The sequence below is a fragment of the Bos indicus genome, chromosome 1 (genome assembly GCF_029378745.1).
Source record: "Bos indicus isolate NIAB-ARS_2022 breed Sahiwal x Tharparkar chromosome 1, NIAB-ARS_B.indTharparkar_mat_pri_1.0, whole genome shotgun sequence".
Taxonomy (NCBI): Eukaryota; Metazoa; Chordata; class Mammalia; order Artiodactyla; family Bovidae; genus Bos; species Bos indicus.
In genome coordinates, this window is record NC_091760.1 from 66,068,859 (window position 1) to 66,089,166 (window position 20,308).

The 20,308-nt window shown below is 38.3% G+C and overlaps 1 protein-coding gene and 1 non-coding gene across 4 annotated transcripts in view; one reads left to right on the forward strand and one right to left on the reverse strand.

Moving 5' to 3' along the window:
- The window catches only part of GTF2E1 (general transcription factor IIE subunit 1), a 40,429-nt gene that overhangs the window by 9,780 nt on the left and 10,341 nt on the right, over positions 1-20,308 (forward strand). For all 3 annotated transcript variants that reach the window (XM_070788620.1, XM_070788600.1, XM_070788610.1), the window contains exons 3-4: positions 11,077-11,278; positions 17,261-17,502. In XM_070788620.1, the coding sequence (XP_070644721.1) occupies positions 11,077-11,278; positions 17,261-17,502 (444 nt within the window). The remainder of the gene's footprint in view (positions 1-11,076; positions 11,279-17,260; positions 17,503-20,308) is intronic.
- Positions 404-536, reverse strand: LOC139185323 (small nucleolar RNA SNORA70). Its single transcript, XR_011568947.1, has one exon. It is a non-coding gene; the product is annotated as a small nucleolar RNA SNORA70 (small nucleolar RNA).

The following is a 20,308-nucleotide window of genomic DNA, read 5'->3' on the forward strand; positions in this document are numbered from 1 at the left end:
ATATAAATGTTTAAAAAAGTTGAAAAAATAAGTTAAAAATTATAGTTAAATAATTAAAGTTTAAAAAGTTAAAAGTTAATAAGTTAAAAAATATAGTTTTATAACATGTAAAGGCATATAAATGTAGTTTTATTATAGGGTTGGATAAAATTGCTAGGTGTTTGGGTTAGAAATAGTTAGGGAAGCCCCTATTACTGAATTTAACTAGAGAAGGGGGGAGTCCCATTTTAAATAAACCTTGAAATAAGTTAATTGTTTAAAGAAGAATCTTATAAATGAGTGTTTAATACAATCTTATAAATAGGAGCTTAGAGATTATCTAGTTCAACTCATCAAATGTGTGTGTGGGTACATATACGTCTATGTTGTATTCTAGAGTATATTTCAAATGTCCACCGGAAAAGGCTGTCTCTAGGGTCCCTTAGGGCAACCCATATATGCAGCACACTATATACACTACCAGAGAGGGTGCTGTTTGCAGACATTGCACATCAGACCTCAATGGGGAAAGTGATATTTAATGAAATATTTTGTTATTGTAACAGTTGTGGTTATTAATGCTTGACCAACTTAGGTTCATATTGTAAGGGTATTGCAGAGCACTTACTATTAATGCATTGAGTCTTTTTGCATTATCAGTGTGTTCAGTGGCTATGTCATTTTCAGAGGGTGTTTTTGTTTCATTTTGTTTTTTAAGCAGTGCCTTTGAGACAGCAAAGTGACCCTGTATTTGGGTTCCAGAGCCATGCTGGCTCCCAGTCTTGTACTATATTAGTAACTATTCCTTGGGAAAATCCTATAATCATTGTAGGTCTTTTTTTAAGGATATGTAAAATGATCAGATCACTCTATTCTGTACCATGTATGATTTCTCTCAACTCTTAATTTCAAAGCACCCTTTTATTTGGAGAATAGTTGACATTTTAAAAGTATAGAGAAGCTTGGGGATGTTTTATCACTGCTTTTAGAGGGTAATGTTAGTCACTTTTGGTTAATTTGAAAGCCTTGGTTAGGAACTGAAATTCCTATAGTAGCATTCATATAGAAAATATGCTCTGTTTAATTAGGCTGTCTTCAGAAACACATTGTTGCATAATGGAAAGTAGTATTTAGAATTCTGGGCGATATTATTTTCCCAAGCTCCTCAGTTTATTTCCTTTCTTCATATATACATAATCCATAAAATAGTCATTGGGAGGGAAACCCATGTCCAAATTTGATTTCTACAATATGTAATATATAGTGGTTGAATTTTTAAAGAATGGTAAAATTAATCCCATATGTTAGTACTGTATCTTGGAGTTTTATAGTTTCCTCTTTATTTCACTGAAATATTTTTAGTTCAGTTACTTGGTTTTAACATGAAGTGAATTGTCTTCTGTTTTGTTTTTCCTGGAAACTTTTTGAGTGAGGGTAAGTAAAAACTTTTTATTCAAATTTTTTTTCATAGAATTGTCGAGAAACATTAAGCCATTACCTCTTGGTTAGGTTTTGCACTACTCTTTTAACTGGTCTCCTTGCTTTCACTCTTGCTTTGCTTGTGAGCTGTCTCAGCAGCCACTGACCCTTTTAAAAAACACATCAGTGAAGTGTATGGTATGTGGGTTACATCTGAATAAAGCTGTAGAAAATAGAAAAAAAAAAAATCACGTTAGGTTATGTCATTCTTCTATTCAGAGCCCTTAAAAGGTTTCTCTTCTTAGAAAGGCAAAGTTCTTAACAGAACTTAGAACACGGTTTATCTGTTCTCTTTTTCCCTTCTCCTCCATCCCCTTCTACTCCACCCTACCCCCCATTTCAGAGACTGTTTTTACCACTCTCCCTAGCTCACGCTACAGCAACCACATTGTACCTTGTGCTCATCAGACATCCCTTTATTGTTCCTTGCCTTTTTATATGCTGTTTTCTCTTGCTGAATTATCTTATCTGTGTCTTGCTACTTTATGTCTTTTTAGTCTCTGCTTACACATCGATGTATCAGAGAAGCCTTCCCTAAGTTTCCTGTATAATAAACAATAACCCCTTTCTACCACCCTCCTTTTTCTTTATCCTCTTTCCCTGTTTAGCTTTTCTTTATTATACTTCTCAACACCTGATATTTTTTTGTCTTGACTATGGCTTGTGCTTAGTTGCTCAGTCATGTCTGACTGTGACCCCATGGGAAGTGGTGGGGGTTTAGTCACTAACTCCTAATGAACTCTTGCAACCCTATGGACTATAGCCCAGTAGGCTCCTCTGTCCATACAGATTCTCCAGGCAAGGATACTGGAGTGGGTTGCCATGCCCTTCTCTAGGGGATCTTCCCAATGCAGGGATTGAACCCGGGTCTCCTGTATTGCAGGCAAATTCTTTACTGTCTGAGTCACCACGGAAGCCCATGAATACTAGAGTGGATTGACTATGGCTTAGTGGTAAAGAATCCACCTGTCAATGCACGAGGTATGGATTCAAGCCCTGGGTCAGGAAGATCCCCTGGAGGAGGAAATGGCAACCGACTCCAGTATTCTTGCCTGGGAAATCCCATGGACCGAGGAGCCTTGTGGGCTACAGTCCATGGGGTCACAAGAGTTGGTTAGGACTTAGTGACTAAACCACCACCACTCCCCAGTAGAATATGAGCTCCAGAAAAGCAGCTCAGAAGATGACCGGCAAGATTTAGGGAAGCAGAATGTGGCAAATCCTTGGGACATTAGTTTCACTGTGTTGGAGTGAGGGCTCCGCAGCAGCAAACATTTGATCCTACCTCTTTCTTTGGCCAACCTTGAGAACTTGGGCTGCAGCATAACTTCTGCTTCAGCACTGCAGCTCCTGTAGCATATCAAAACAGTTGAGCTTATTTTATTTTGATTGATGGCTTGATTTTTTGGGGGGGGGGGTAGGAAAATGGCTGAGTAATAGTCCAGTTTCTCATGATGTATTCTGCATATAAGTTAAATAAGCAGGGTGACAATATACAGCCTTGACGTACTCCTTTTCCTATTTGGAACCAGTCTGTTGTTCCATGTCCAGTTCTAACTGTTGCTTCCTGACTTGCATACAGATTTCTCAAGAGGCAGGTCAGGTGGTCTGGTATTCCCATCTTTTTCAGAATTTTCCACAGTTTATTGTGATCCACACAGTCAAAGGCTTTGCCATAGTCAATAAAGCAGAAATAGATGTTTTTCTGGAACTCTCTTGCTTTTTCCATGATCCAACAGATGTTGGCAATTTGATCTCTGGTTTCTCTCTGCCTTTTCTAAAACCAGCTTGAACATCAGGAAGTTTACAGTTCACATACTGCTAAAGCCTGGCTTGGAGAATTTTGAGCATTACTTTACTAGCATGTGAGATGAGTGAAATTGTGTGGTAGTTTTAGCATTCTTTGGAATTGTCTGTCTTTGGGATTGGAATGAAAACTGACCTTTTCCAGTCCTGTGGCCACTGCTGAGTTTTCCAAATTTGCTGGCATATTGAGTGCAGCACTTTCACAGCATCATCTTTCAGGATTTGAAATAGCTCAACTGGAATTCCATCACCTCCACTAGCTTTGTTCATAGTGATGCTTTCTAAGGCCCACTTGACTTCACATTCCAGGATGTCTGGCTCTAGGTGAGTGATCACACCATCATGATTATCTGGGTCATGAAGATCTTTTTTGTACAGTTCTTCTGTGTATTCTTGCCACCTGGAATCAAGATTGCCTGGAGAAATATCAATAACCTCAGATATGCAGATGACACCACCCTTATGGCAGAAAGTGGAGAGGAACTAAAAAGCCTTTTGATGAAAGTGAAACTGGAGAGTGAAAAAGTTGGCTTAAAGCTCAATATTCAGAAAACGAAGATCATGGCATCCGGTCCCATCACTTCATGGGAAATAGATGGGGAAAGAGTGGAAACAGTGTCAGACTTTATTTTTTTGGGAGCTCCAAAATCACTGTAGATGGTGATTGCAGCCATGAAATTAAAAGACACTTACTCTTTGGAAGGAAAGTTATGACCAACCTAGACAGCATATTCAAAAGCAGAGACATTGCTTTGCCAACAAAGGTCCATCTAGTCAAGGCTATGGTTTTTCCTGTGGTCATGTATGGATGTGAGGGTTGGACTGTGAAGAAGGCTGAGTGCTGAAGAATTGATGCTTTTGAACTGTGGTGTTGGAAAAGACTCTTGGGAGTCCCTTGGACTGCAAGGAGATCCAACCAGTCCATTCTGAAGGAGATCAGCCCTGGGATTTCTTTGGAAGGAATGATGCTAAAGCTGAAACTCCAGTACTTTGGCCACCTCATGCGAAGAGTTGACTCGTTGGAAAAGACTCTGATGCTGGGAGGGATTGGGGGCAAGAGGAGAAGGGGACGACAGAGGATGAGATAGCTGGATGGCATCACTGACTCGATGGACATGAGTCTGAGTGAACTCTGGGAGTTGGTGATAGACAGGGAGGCCTGGCATGCTGCGATTCATGGGGTCGCAATGAGTCGGACATGACTGGGCGACTGAACTGAATAGTCCAGTTGCAATTAATATGTTTGGCAGATCTTTGACAGTGAACTCTAGCATTAGCCAATGACTTACTCATTGTGTGTTTGTGTGAAGAAGGGAAAAACACAATCCAAGTAATGTCTAATTATTTGGGGATTTGACTCATAACGTCCTCATCCCTTTTCCTCAATTATGATAAATTTTCAAAGCATTGTCTTCTTGTTAAACTAAGGAGGATAAACAATTTTTTTCACTTTGGTTTTACTTGTACTTAATCATTGTTCCTTTGATTAAATACTTGCATAATTAAAATGAGTCCCATGTATGTTAATGAGTAAACAGTTAAGTCGAAGACCTTGGCCAGCATAATAGACGTCATTTAAATTTTCTGTGTTTAGCAAAGGAAAGTGTTAAGTTTGAATTTTGTTGAACATGACTTTTTTTTTCCCTTTTGTTCCCAGTCCTTTTTCTCCCCTCCTCCCATGCCCCAGATTCATTTTGGTTGTTACATTTATTATTTTGGGAGAAAGTTAAAATTGTATAAAACTCTTTCACTCTCCCTCTTCTTTTCTTCTCATCCCAACAAGTAGGTCTCCATTTATTTTCTTATTTTGGAGTAATAACTTACCTTCAGTAGAAAAGTCCTGAGTCATAGAATTCGACTTTCACATACTACTGAATGGACAACCCTAAATTATAGTTTTGAAATATCTGTTTTTAAAAAATCTTTTTCTATTTTCAATACCTGTTAATTATCTACATCTGGATATATTTTAATCATGCTGCCAATCCCAGCACATTAAAACTCAGCAGAGTAAATGCCAGGCATGTGATACACATTTAATGTTTGTTAAATACATTTTTTTTTGTTACAAATCTTCTCCCCTGCTCCATATTTTTAAAAATTGGAGCCTTTCCTACACATGGGAAAAGTTTGCTAAATTGTGGCTGGCAGGGATGATAGATTAGGAAAGGGATGTGTAATTCAGAGTGGTACAGTGAATTTAGGCTTTTGAGTCAGAAAGATTTGTATTTGAATCTAGGCTTTGTGATTTTCGTTTTTAAGCTCTGACTTGATAAAGGTTAACTCCTCTGAGTCTTTGTTCCCGCATATGTTAGATTTGAATAATACTGTTGCACAGATTGACTGTGATGAATACATGGGATTATTTGTAAAGTAGCTTTCTTAGATTTGTGTGTGTGTGTGTGTGTGTAGTTTATGGGTGTGTATGATCAAACATAAGTGTTTTTGAACTCATCTTTTCCTCCTCATCTCATCATTTGTCAAACTTGGCCTAAAGAATCTTTGTAGCCTTCATTTTCTCTCTGCTGGCACATTCTTTGATCTAGATTGCATGTTCTCCCTTATGTGCCTTTTTGGTCCTGTTTGAGGTGAGTGAAAGATGGTAAAGAAACTGAGGCAGCCTGGAGCAGTTAGAGAAGACCCTAAGATAGGGTCTTCCCAGGTGGTGCTAGTGGTAAGGAACCTGCCTCCCAGTGAAGGAGATGTAAAAGATCCATGTTTGATCCCTGGATTGGAAAGATCCCCTGGGGAGGGCATGGCAACCTACTCCAGTATTCTTCCCTGGAGAATCCCATGGACAGAGGAACCTAGTGGACTACAGTCCATGGGGTTGCAGAGTCGGACGCAACCGAAGCGTCTTAGCATGCACACACCCTAAGATAGCGTATAAACTAAAACCTCTCTAACCAAGGTCTCTATTTAGCTTTTGTTAACGAAATATAAAGCTTCCCTGGTGGCTCAGATAGTAAAGTATTTGCCTGCAATGTGGGAGAACCGGATTAGATCCCTGGATTGGGAAGATCCCCTGGAGAAGGAAATGGCAACCCACTCTAGTACCCTTGCCTGGAAAATCCCATGGATGGAGTAGCTTGGTAGGCTACAGTTCATGAGGTTGCAAAGAGTCGGACATGACTGAGCGACTTCACTTTTCACTTTTACTTTGACTTTACGAAATATAAAAGTTAGCTTTCAATTCTTGTTGACCTTGAAAATTGGCACCATACCATTTTCTCCTTGAAACACCATCCTATCCCTCTGATTGTACCAAATTCTCTCTCTCAAGGATTTCTCTTTCCTTGGGTTTATACCTTGACTGTTTGTGCTTCTCACTCTCCTTAATCTCTGGATACTCTGATTTACTTTATGACTTCAGTTACCATCTATATGTTGTTGATTGTCACATCAAAATTTCTAATCTTAAATTGCACTGTTGGGCTCTCAGAAGTTATAATGCTGCTGCCACTAAGTCGCTTCAGTCGTGTCTGACTCTGTGCGACCCCATACATGGAAGCCCACCAGGCTCCCCTGTTCCTGGGATTCTCCAGGCAAGAACACTGGAGTGGGTTGCCATTTCCTTCTCCAATGCATGAAAGTGAAAAGTGAAAGTGAAGTTGCTTAGTTGTGTCTGACTCTTAGTGACCCCACGGACTGCAGCCCATCAGGCTCCTCCGTCCATGGGATTTTCCAGGCAAGAGTACTGGAGTGGGGTGCCATTGCCTTCTCCGAGAAGTTATAAGTTGACTTCTAATAAATCCATTTTGAAGGGCAGTGGATTCAGATATCTAAAGCAACTTGTTATCTTTCTCCCACAAAGGAAAACAAACTTGTTCTTCCTCTTTGTTTTGGTAAATAGTATCCTTGTTCAGTTAAGTCAGATCTTTGGGTTGATGTCCATTAGTCAAAGACCATCAGATATATGCTCACAGTAAACAAAATCGGGTTTGTTGATGTTTTCTGCAGCAAGAAAGCCACACACCATAGGGAGCCATGTGGTGACTCAGCATGACTTTGCTAAACAAACTTAGAGAATATGGGCTTTTGTTAGATAATTTTGGGGAGGATTCAGGTAATTGGAGATTTGCTGTGGCTTAGGTACTGTCAAGAAGGGAGGCTAAGGGACTTCCCTGGTGGTTCAGAGGTTGGGACTTTGCCTTCCAATGCTGGGGGTGTGGGTTCAGGCCCTGGCTGGGGATCTGGGATCCCACATGCCTTGTGGCTAAAAAACCAAGGCATAAAATAGAAACAATATTTAACAAATTCAATACAGGCTTTAAAAAAAAAAAAGAAGTGAGACTAATTCTTTAATTGGATATCTTAATAAATCTTATCCCAGAAATGAGATGACCAGGCTGAGGCTAAAACTATAATTGGTAAAGAAGCAGCAGTCACTTGTGTTAGCTAGAATTTTTTTTTTTTGGTGGTTGTGCAGACCTTAGTTTTATCTGTATTCAGACAGACTCAGATTGACTTGGTTTTGCCTCACTTCCATCGTGGACTCAGAGAACCTTTTATCTGATGTTGGTGATCTGTGGATTCCATTTGTCAGAAAAGCGCCACAGCCTAACATATGAGTGCTGGGCTACTTCTTAGCTATGAGAGGCTGTTTTCTCTTTTTTACTTATTTGGAATAGATGTAGACGATGAGATAGCATATGGATAGCAGGAAGATGGATTAAGAGTATTTAAACAGGGTTTATGAGCAAAGAATTTACATGTGATTGGATATTTTATGTGTGAGAGGCAGTAGAGAAACTTATTCTGCTTGAAATATATCAGTAGAGCCTAGTGTTAATGTTGAAGCAGAGATGTCTAGATTGTTTATTCTTTACTAGGGGAAGTGGGGTTGAGGGTGGGGTTATATATCAATCATATATTAAGGTTTTTAAAATGAAATGTTTAGGTATTTACTGTGTGCCAGACACTTGAGTGCTTGTGTGATCTCTCTTAATCTCTTGGGTTGATTGGGTTAGAAAGAAAGGATGGCTATCCCTGGCATTTGAGAGTCAGAACCAAACTGGAGGTCTGAGTCAGGCCAGTGGTATTAAGTAATGTTTAAGAGTATGAGTTTCATCATAATAGGTTGGATTTGAATCTTGCCATCACCTCCCAATTAGTAGTGATAAGATTTTTCACAAGTTTCCTAACCCCTTAGAATCTCTGTATTGTACAGATTTAAATGAGCACTAATAATAATACCATCTTCAGATGATTGGCCATACTTGGCACTTAGTAAATACTGGGTATACAGTAGCTCCTGTTACTGCATTTCTCTTGTTGGCTGTGTGCCTTTGGACAAATCATAAAACTCACATCCTCAGTTCTGACATCATTTTACAGGGTTGGTATAGGGATCAAAAAGTGTACATGGAAGTAGTTTAGAAAGAAAGGACTTATATACAATAAAATAGATGTAATGTATATTGTCTCTCAAGTGTTTGAATTTACTTGCCAAGTAAAGGACTGTGATTGGGTTTTGATGTTTCTGGATCAAGTTATATAGGATCTTGAATGTTAGGATGAGAGATTTCAATTTGATGCTGTGGACTTTAGAGGTTCAGCTATCAGACAGACTTCAGAGCAGGAGGATGAGATAAAGAAAACAGTGGCCTAGGAACTTGGAATTGGAAAGACAGAGCCTAAAGGTTCAAAGACCAGATCTAGGAAGCTAAATTTCAGGCTAAGTAGATAATGGTGCCCCAGATAGGTGAAATGATAGTAGAAGTGAAAAATCTGAGGTATTTCTAAAGAATTACAATTTAATTACAAGTTGAAGTTATAATTTAGCTGAAGTTGAAGCTATAGAAATAAAAACAACACAAGCTTCTTAAACTTTAATTTTGAAAATGGATTGGTCTCATCTATTCAGTTGAGCTATTTCAAATCCTAAAAGATGATGCTGTGAAAGTGCTGCACTCAATATGCCAGCAAATTTGGAAAACTCAGCAGTGGCCACAGGACTGGAAAAAGTCAGTTTTCATTCCAATCCCAAAGAAAGGCAATGCCAAAGAATGCTCAAACTATAGCACAGTTGCAGTCATCTCACACGCTAGTAAAGTAATGCTCAAAATTCTCCAAGCCAGGCTTCAGCAATATGTGAACCATGAACTTCCAGATTTTCAAGCTGGATTTAGAAAAGGCAGAGAGAAACCAGAGATCAAATTGCCAGCATCTGTTGGATCATGGAAAAAGCAAGAGAGTTCCAGAAAAACATCTATTTCTGCTTTATTGACTATGCCAAAGCCTTTGACTGTGTGGATCACAATAAACTGTGGAAATTCTGAAAAAGATGGGAATACCAGACCACCTGACCTGCCTCTTGAGAAATCTGTATGCAGGTCAGGAAACAACAGTTAGAACTGGACATGGAACAACAGACTGGTTCCAAATAGGAAAAGGAGTACGTCAAGGCTGTATATTGTCACCCTGCTTATTTAACTTATATGCAGAGTGCATCATGAGAAACGCTGGGCTGGAAGAAGCACAAGCTGTAATCAAGATTGCCTGGAGAAATATCAATAACCTCAAATATGCAGATGGCACTACCCTTATGGCAGAAAGTGAAGAAGAACTAAAGAGCCTCTTGATGAAAGTGAAAGTGGAGAGTGAAAAAGTGGGCTTAATGCTCAACATTCAGAAAACGAAGATCATGGCATCCAGTTCCATCACTTCATGGCAAATAGATGGGGAAACAATGGAAACAGTGTCAGACTTTATTTTTGGGAACTCCAAAATCACTGCAGATGGTGACTGCAGCCATGAAATTAAAAGATGCTTAATCCTTAGAAGGAAAGTTATGACCAACCTAGACAGCATGTTCAAAAGCAGAGACATTGCTTTGCCCACAAAGATCTGTCTAGTCAAGGCTATGGTTTTTCCAGTAGTCATGTATGGATGTGAGAGTTGGACTGTGAAGAAGGCTGAGCACCGAAGAATTGATGCTTTTGAACTGTGGTGTTGGAGAAGACTCATGAGAGTCCCTTGGACTTGCAAGGAGATCCAACCAGTCCATTCTAAAGGAGATCAGTCCTGGGTGTTCATTGGAAGGACTGATGTTGAAGCTGAAGCTCCAATACTTTGTCCACCTGATACAAAGAGCTGAGTCATTTGAAAAGATCCTGATGCTGGGAAAGACTGAAGGCTGGAGGAGAAGGGGACTACAGCACATGAGATGGTTGGATGGCATCACCTACTCAATGGACATGAGTTTGGGCAAACTCCGGGACTTGGTGATGGGCAGGGAGGCCTGGCCTGCTGCAATCCATGGGTTTGCAAAGAGTCAGACACAACTGAGCGACTGAACTGAACTGATTTAGATGAAGAAGTAAGTTTGAAGAAATAGCCTTACGGCAATGTACAGAATTACTGGAGACTTTCGGTTTTAGGTATTTATTTGGCTTTCCCCATAATGTAGACTCAAGTGTATACAGTGCAAAAAGAAAAGTGTTGATATCAGGGGACAGGTCTCAGTGGAGCTGTAAAGAATTTGATTTTAAGTTAAAATAAGTATAAATGTGTTAGAAATGTTATGATTAAAATCTGTTTGCTCTGCTGTAGTTAGGGGTGAAATTACTTGAAATGCCTCAAAAAAATGATAGATGAATAGATATATGATAAACCAACAATAGAAAAATGTTAATTTTAAAATCTCAGTGGTGGGCACAGAGATGTTCATTGTAAAATTCTTTAATCTTTTGAATATTTTTCAAAGTTTTAATAATAAAAGATTGGAGGAAGAGTGGAGATATATACTGTTTGCTAAAGACTAGTCTTAAGAATTTGTGTGCCCTGACTTAAGACTTGTTTTCTCTGTAGGAACTTTCCGCTGTACCTTTTGCCAGACAGAGGTAGAAGAAGATGAATCAGCAATGCCCAAAAAAGATGCACGCACACTTTTGGCAAGGTTTAATGAACAAATTGAGCCCATTTATGCCTTGCTTCGAGAGACAGAGGATGTAAACTTGGCCTATGAAATACTTGAACCAGAACCTACAGAAATTCCAGCCCTGAAACAGAGGTGAGTATAGGCTCTGTACTCTTACCAAGAATACCTTTAAGCTCGCCGTTTTTTTAACCGCCTGTACTTTGGAGAACAGGATTAGGTAAGTAATTTACTAGGAGACTAAAAACTATAAGATTATGTGGATTCTAAGCTCTGCCACACTTGTTGTATTAACTTGTGCCTTTGATGAAATTTGTTTGTACTGAATGCAGAACAGTGTGGGCCTTAGGCAAAAATCTTTAAATAGTCAAGTTTGATTTTAAGTACTCAATCAGCTTGGGCCTGCTGCAACTTTGCTAATTGTTGGTTAGTCCCAGATTGGTTCTGCCTCTTGGGAATATCTGAATTTTTTTTTTTTTTTTCCTAATCAAGTTCTGAAGCCTGAAGTTCTTTAAGAAATACATCAATCACTTTTTAAATTCGTATTTGAACCATTCTAACCACACTTTTGTTGCCTTCCTTAGCTTTCAGTGGAACTTTCTTGAGAGTGAAGTGTAAGTGGGTGTTACCTATGGGTTAATACTTCTTTCTATGGCTCTCTGTTTTTATCAGTGTATCCTAATGTTTGAATTGTGGAGGCAGCCTTCATTTTGTCATGCCATAAAAAGCAGTTTATCTTCTTTGAAAAGCATAAATAAGAATTGAGATCAGGGAGTGCTCTCCTATTCTACCCTTTTTCTTTCATCTTTCCAGTTTCAAGCTGATGGCTTAAAGTTTATACCCATCTACTCCCTTCCATAGAACCCAATAGTCCAAATTGTAACTGTATAGATTTTGGGAGCACTCTTAGTATTTTATGTTCTCTGGTACAGATGTTGCTGAAAAGCCAGTTCTGGGCAGTTCTGAGCAAACTGAATTTCATTTTGGTGGTTAAAAACAATCTAATTATATAGAAGGTTTTGTATCTATACAAATCAATGTGAATTTTCTTTCCTAGCATATGTGTCAGTTAGAATGCCTCTATCTGTAATAATAGAACACCAACTAGAAGTAGCTTGAACAGTAAGAAAAACATTCTAGCATGACCAAAAGTCCTTAGGTAGCACAGCTCAGAATTAATTTCACAGCTCAATTACATCTTCAAGGATCTAGATTTGTTCCATATTTACTCTGCTGAACTCAGCCTGTTGGTTGTCCTCTTGGGACCACCAGGGGAGCTAGCTAAGATGGCCATGTCTTTCTAGGTATCACATATAGATGAAAATGTTCAAGTGCATAAAATGGGACCATCCCTTCCTTGTGTCCTGTTTTAAGATGGAAGAAAGCTTTCTCAGAGGGCCACCTTCATCCTGCTGTATCCACCAATGTCGCACTGGCCAGGATTGTGTATTTGCTTATTTCTAAACCAGCGTCCCACAAAGAAAATGAGATCACATGACTGGTGCTTAGACTGGTTAAGGTTTACCTCCTAAGACTAAGTAAGGTCCCAGAGTCCTTTGAAGCAAATAGCCATCAGTACTTGAATAAAATCGATAAATAAAGGAGAGGAGCCATAATTGATAGGCAGCCAGTATCATACACATTACAGATAGCTGAAAATTTTTCTTACTGGTTGTTGGTCTCTTATCAAGAATTTATTTGTTATATCTTTTTCTGTGCATTTAAATAATACTGCAACCCTGTCAGAATAGCCTGTGAGGGAAATTTGTTTTACAAAAATACATACATTTTAAGCTTATGGGTTATTTCATATTGAAGTGTGCTTTAGACATTTTCTCTGATTGCTTTCTGTACAGTGTATAATATTAATACTATTTGTGAATTATACTTGTGTTTCCTCCTCTAAATGTAGTTTATCTTCTTGTTTATTAAGATCCTTCCCCACTGTAGAATATTCATTCACCACCACCATTGGCATTCAACCTCTGTTGTTCCACACTTACCACAGTCCACCTCCCATTCCAGGACCTTTACTTAGGTATCCCTCAGTCCATGCTGGAGATAAGTCTGAGCAACGTGAGAGGCCCAACAGCAGCTCAGTATATCAGAATACCTGCTTCTCATTAGGAGTGATGGAAATACTGATCAAAAAAGAGGCCACTCAACAGCTTGGTCAATAAGAAGAGGGAAATGAAGGCAGGCAAGAAAGATAGAATGGGGTACTTGACTTCCAGCCAGAATAAAATTCGATTGCTTCTACATAGTTAGGAACAAGACTGTTAAGAGCTAGGTTAGAAGCTGTTACTCTGGCTAAGGTGGCCTCACCAGCATTTGACAAGCTCCACTGCTTGTATCCAACATCCTGGAAGTGGTGTTTATTTAGGTTTTCTGTACTATAGGCTTTGTTTCAGAGTACAGCAGTTTTGAAGTAGCCACCCTTCCCCAGCACAAGAAAAGGAAAACATCAATAGAGTGGTGTGGGAGTACACAGACAATAGTAATGCATTATTTTGTTTAAAAAATTGGTGGCATGATTGTTTGGCTCCTGTAACCAATTAATTCTAGTTAATCCCTAGAACAGGAACCAGAGGCTGCCTCTGCAAAACTGTCAGTAGATTTAACCCAAGAACTGATGAACAGTTCCAGCCTTTCAGCAAGTCGACCCACTGGTGATATTTAAAGTTTTCCTATCCTTCCTAAATGGAATTCCTTGCCAGTAACCTCTCCTTTTCCATCATCTCTTATTTAACACTCACCTTAAAAATCTTTAAAAATTTAGTTTTGAAATAATATTCTTCGCTCACCCCTGAGTAAGTGGTGAGTAAGAGTTATATCTTTTAAAAATTCTACAATTGTTTAAGTAATGTAAAAGGATTCAAAACTAAATTGTCACCTTGGTCATCTTTAAGTGAAATGTGTACTTTCTGTCCATAGGAGAAATTTAAGCATGCAGAAGAAATAAATTCTGATATCTCTCACCTGGATTTCCTTTAGTGTCACATTTGCTGATGATTTGACTGTATATTTGGTGAAAATATAAATAAAATCTGTGTAGTCAATTATCCATGTTTAAAAATATCCTTTAAAAAATTCTTCCAAATTTAATAATTTGTTTAACTTGTGGCCAAATCTTTCCTGCCTCAAACCAAAATAAAACCAATCTTGAGTTTCTGTAATGGAGTAATGAAAACAAAAGACTTTTTAAAAGTAGTCTTATATTCACATGTATTTGAATTGTCCTATCCAAAGTACTGAACACTTACTAACCTTCAGAAGATAGTCTTCAGAGTTAATGCTAAGGATACAGCATAGATGACAACTATGTGTTCAAGATGATATGGAGAAATGGTAGCTTCAGAAAGATTGAGTGAATCATTTAAGATTCTGAGTGAAGGAGCAAAAGGACAGGATGGAGTTGGCCAAGTCAGAACTAGGGAAACATTGAGTGGGTGGAGAGACAGAAAAGGCATCTGGCCCACTCAGGGAGACGCGTGTGGGTGCAGACAGGCATATAGGACAGGCTCAGCACAACAAGGTAAGAATATTAGCTGAAGATGGAAAAGACATTGAAAGGAGTTAAGGAGACAACTGGGTGAGAGAGGAGAGACTCAGAATGTAGAGTAAGCACAGAAACATGAAAACACAAATCAGGCTAAGAGAGAAGGGAAGACTGAATGGTTAAGAGAGACCAGCGTTTAAAAAGACAACTTACACCAGACTAAGTAGAGTCATATTATACTGAAAGCAATAACACAACCTTTTAGAAGACAACACGGAAGAGAGAAAAGGAATGAAGAAGAACAGATATGGATTAAATTGAGATCAACATTGTAAATAATGCAAAAAGTAACATTAGAATGAATTCAGAAAGGAATAAAAGCTAGAAGGAAACCAGTTATTTGCAACTGTAACATAAGACTTTAAACTATAGCAAGACAGGTAGATGGATTGGATACAGAGGGATGCCTCGTAGGCCTAAACTCAGAGTGGATGAGGAGATAACTAATAAGTCTGTGGGAAAGAATGATGTACAAAGCAGCCCTGGTACAGCTAAGGGCAGTAGTTAGAAGGCATGGATTAAGTGACAAGATCAGCATGGTTCGTACAGCTAGAGAGGGTACATTTTTTTTTTTTTTCTTTTGAGGGAAAAAATGGCAGTGAGTCTGTAGATATCCAGAGGCAAGGAGGTATGAGATGAAACCAAGATTACCTCCAGAGAAACATAGTGTTCTCAGGAAGAGATGTAATGAGCCAATCAGATACACGGACCACAGTGTATAACAGTTGCTCAGTCGTGTCCAGCTCTTTGCAACCCCCATATATATCAGACAAGTCTTAATTAAACATGAGACAAAAAAGTTAAGTAGATGTAAGTGGGCCAAGGAAGAAATGAGGAGCAATGGAGTAAGCAGACATGAAGTAGGATCAAAGACAAGGAAAAATAGTGAGTGGCTTCTGAGAGAAGTGGTACAGAACTTAAAGACAAATGAAGTATTGCTTAGGCTCAGAATGAGAAAGGGTACTGCACAGGAGACAGTTCAGGATCCATGGGAAAATTTTAGGGAAAAAATTTCAAAATAAAACAAAAACCCAAAACAAAACACATGTTATATTTTTAAAAGCATCTTTTCAGCTGAATGCAGAAAAATTCAAAGTAGTTCTATGGGCTTTTCCCTGTCTTTCGTTAGAGAAATATGGAGCAAGGGAATCAGTAGACATGGAAAAGAACACAGCAAAAGATATGGAGAAAGATATAGGGGAGGTACTAAGTAAGCAGGTAGTTCATGAAACATGAGATAATTTATGGAATAAAACAGTTGTCTAAACAGAAAGGGAGGGAGAGTCATGCATAGATGTTGATACAGAAAGCATCAGTAGCAGGCAAAGAAAGATAAGGTGTGAGCTTAGACACAGAAAACCAGGTATATTCACAAGAGTATGCAGCAGATTGAAAGTAAAACAAGCAGAAGGAGCAGCAGAAAGACTAAAACTTAACAGAGGTGAGAAAACATTAAGTGACTAGAGAAAAATAAGGAGTGATCTGGCCTGAAGCATGGGTCTTCCCTGATGGCTCAGTGGTGAAGAATCTGCCTGCCAATGCAGGAGACACAGGTTTGATCCCTGGTCTGGAAAGATCCCACATGCCACGGAGCAGCTGAGCCCGTGGGCCACAGCTGTGGAACCTGCACGCTGTAACTACTGAGCCCACATGCTGCAACTATTGAAGCCCTCAAGCCCTGAAGCCTGTGCTTCGCGACAGGATAAACCACTGCAATGAGAAGCCCTTGCACTGCAGTGAAGAGTAGTCCTTGCTCGCTGCGACCAGAGAAAAGCCCATGCAGCAGTGAAGAACCACCACAGCCAAAAATAAATAAATTATTTTTAAAAAAATCATGGCTAGTAGAGGTAAAAAGCTAAACAAAATAGACTCAGAAATAGATTGTTTGCCATGGAGTAGAAATAATGGTTGGAGCTGGATATGGAGAGTCAGTGTAGGTGCAGAGATGGAAAGTTACAACTTGACAGAAAAGAGGCTAATCTCTCCATGAAGATTTGCCTTATTTGGTGAGTTGCAGAAGAACATTGATTCTGAGTTGAAGTCTGGCTTTGTAGAATACTTTTTTAGTTTCTCAGCACACGAAAGACAGGGAAAAGCCCATAGAACTACTTTGAATTCTTCTGGATTCAGCTGAAAAGATGCTTTTAAAAATATCATGTGTTTTGTTTTGGGTTTTTGTTTTGAAACAAAATTCTCATCAAAGATTTTACTGGCATCGAGTTTTGCCAGACTAGTGTCTTTAAGTGGTCTATGTCACTATATCTTTATCTCCTCACACTAAGTATATTTATTGAAACATGTTAATCTATCCAACCTCAAGCATTTGTACACACCAAAGGATTCAGAGTTTAAGGAACTTAAATATAAATATGATGTGTTCTTCTAACCAATGTAAACTTCACCCAGAGGTATAAGAGCAAATTCTCAGAATTATTAAAGCATGTGTGCATGATTATATTTATATGTAATACTTCAGTAACCACTTCCCCAGCTGCCCTTCTTTTCTTGCACTAAGACTTCAAGTTTTCTTTCTTTCCTCCTCTGATCTTTTTATGTAGCAAGGACCGTGCAGCAACTGCTGCTGGAGCTGCTGGCCTGGCAGGTGGGCACCACCGGGAAGCGTGGACCACCAAGGGTCCCTCCTATGAGGATTTATACACTCAGAATGTTGTCATTAACATGGATGACCAAGAAGATCTTCATCGAGCCTCACTGGAGGGGAAATCTGCCAAAGAGAGACCTATTTGGTTAAGAGAGAGCACTGTCCAAGGAGCATATAATTCTGAAGAGATGAAAGAAGGTAAGAGTAGAGGTTAGTAAGATGAATATGTCTTGAGTTCAGTAGAAAATAAACTTGACTTGGTAAGAAATTTTGCCTGGGCAATTCTTAGTTTTATTGAAAACCATCCCCCATCTGTTTTATAAAACAGTTGCCTTATAGCAGAAAGTAAATTGAGCAATAAGCAGTAAAACCAACCAGTATTCTTGTATTATCCTTCAACTTAGTTGAAATAACAGACAACTTTTTAAATCTCTGTTTTTAGATTTTAGAAATTGTCATTGTTTTGTCTTAATTTCTTGCAAAAGTGCTCTTGTATGCAAAGTGGCCAGATTCATCTCTTCTTTAATCTTCTGTTGCCTTTTTACATGCATTTTTATTTCTTTGAATTGGGAGCCTTAACTATACACTAGCCCAAACTTTTTATGTTGCCTCCTCATAAGTAAAAAGGAGTTGTGCTGCTTGAAATACGTAAAAAGATATCACATGAATAAAGAACAAGTATCTCACCATCCAAGAAGATTGACAGAACTTTATACCAGAAGGTTTTAGAAATCTCTGTAAGCCCTGAAGTGTTAACAGTTGCATAATAATCAGGAGTTTGAGAGCTGCACCATTTTACTTTATAAATTTTAGTCTCAAATTACTGGATTTAGAGACTTTGGATGATGATGGTTTAGGAGTAGGTAGGAAATGAGAGGCTAAAACTGAATAAATGTTACTCAGAAACTGGGAAACAGATGAAATAGGGAGTCTGTACCTCTAATCAGATTTCATTAGTATTATAACTTACCTGCCCCTATTCCTAGGTTATGTATCATTACCAATGTATCACTGAGTCTGGTTCTTTAATGCTTAAGAATCATCAGTAACTAAAAACCACTTGTTTACTTTTTTCCTAAGTGCTTTCTCCTTCATAATTAGCATTTCTTTTACTAAGAAATGTATGCTAAGAATTGTAAAAGTAGTGTGGAGTTGGGTAGTGATGGTAAAGCAGGTAATACCTCTAGTGTGATTCTCGTTAGTTTTTTAATTGCAACTGGAAAAAAATTTTCCTTGGTAGTTATACTTCAGTCTCCCTTCTTCCCTTTGATTACCTTGGCTGTGATGTTTAGTTATTTTGATGCAAGTTATTTTAGATTACATCGTAGTTAGTCTGTCAACTATTTAATGGTTGGTTTTCCCCAGCTTGGCGTCTTGCCTATTCTTGAAGCACAAACCTTTTTTTTCTGTGAACTTAGTAACAAAATCGAAGGAAATAAAACTATTATTAGCCAGTGTTATATACAATTAGGCTCATAAGTTTAACATTCCATGTTTATAATTCCTAGAGTGGTGGAATTTAAATCATAAGGACTTTAAATAAGTCATCTAGCCTTGGTTCCCTCTTGTGAATATTTCCTTCTGTGTATAAAATAGTATATGCTGTTAGGTCTAAATTTGCTCTCATTAGGTTTTATGATAGTTGAATAGACTCTATCCAGTGAACTGTAAAGTGAGTCTTATTTGTCCTACACTTTATTTTCCTCAGAGTTCAATTTACTTTAATATCTTTAATAATTTCATAGACTTCAATCATGTCCTCATTACTTTAGTGATAATTCTGATTCTTTTTTACTCTCCTTACAAATCATTCTCTTCCCCCAAGTCATCTCCACCTACATTTTTTGTCTTATTTTAATTGTCTTTTTCTGGACTATCTCCAATTGTAATATACTTTACTTGAGACCTAGTAATCAGAACAATACATATTATTTATGAATGATTTTATTATTAATTATTTGAGTTTTATTTCAAATATCCTTCAGGTTTTACATGACTCTTTATTGCTTTGGTTCTGGAAGCATATTAAGACAACTTGAGAATTATTTGCAGGAATTTTTTTCAGATCCTCTCCTTCCCTTTTTGTGGTAGCTTAGATCAGGTTGTTTAGTATATTTTAGATTATTTTTTGCTAGGCAGATTTTCTTATACTATGCTAGTACTAACATAGATCTAGGGACTTCCCTAGTGGCCCGGGGTTAAGACTATGCAATCCCAGTGCAGGGGGCATGGGTTCGATCCCTGATTAGGGAACCAAGATCCCTCTTGCTGCACAGCAGAGCCAAAAAAAATTTTTTTAACTAAAAAAAAATCCCTGAAACTCAGCAGGTTTGAAAAACAAACTAGATCTAACACTCTTATGCCCACTTATTCAACCTTCAGCTCTTCCTATATTTTTTTGGTGTTAGTTTGGGCTTTAAGTACCCAGAATTGCTTAGCCCATCAGTGAACTTGACAGTTTCCCAGTACACATCTTTTTTGTAATTTATAACTCTGTTAAATAAGACAGTTCCTAGAACTAGTTTTTCTGCTTTACCATTTAGAGATTTCATTTATCCTTATATTTTGTCTTCTGTCTATAACAAGACAATTCCTTTTTTGCCTAAGTCTCTCAGGAACCTTGTCAGAAATCTTTTAGACATGACTTCATTTAGTTTTGACTTGCATACATTACTTGTCCTTTTTTCCCCTTGAAACACTACATTGGCAATAAGGACCCTAAGGAGGAGGTTCAGCTTCCGGCGCCATTTTTAAATAAACCGTGAAGTGTGATTTCAGTTCTCACGTCTACATCCATGTTATCAAAAACTTGTTATCTCTGATCTAAACTTTTTAAGTTCTCAATTCCTATTTCCTTTTCTCTTTCCTATATGTCTCATCTTAGGAGTTCTATCTAAACATTGTAAAAATGTCCAAGATTACAACTAATTCATTCTCATATGTTAGTGAGAAGATGCTTTCACTTTTTCTGTGGCCAGGATTGGGCATGGCAACCAACCCACCC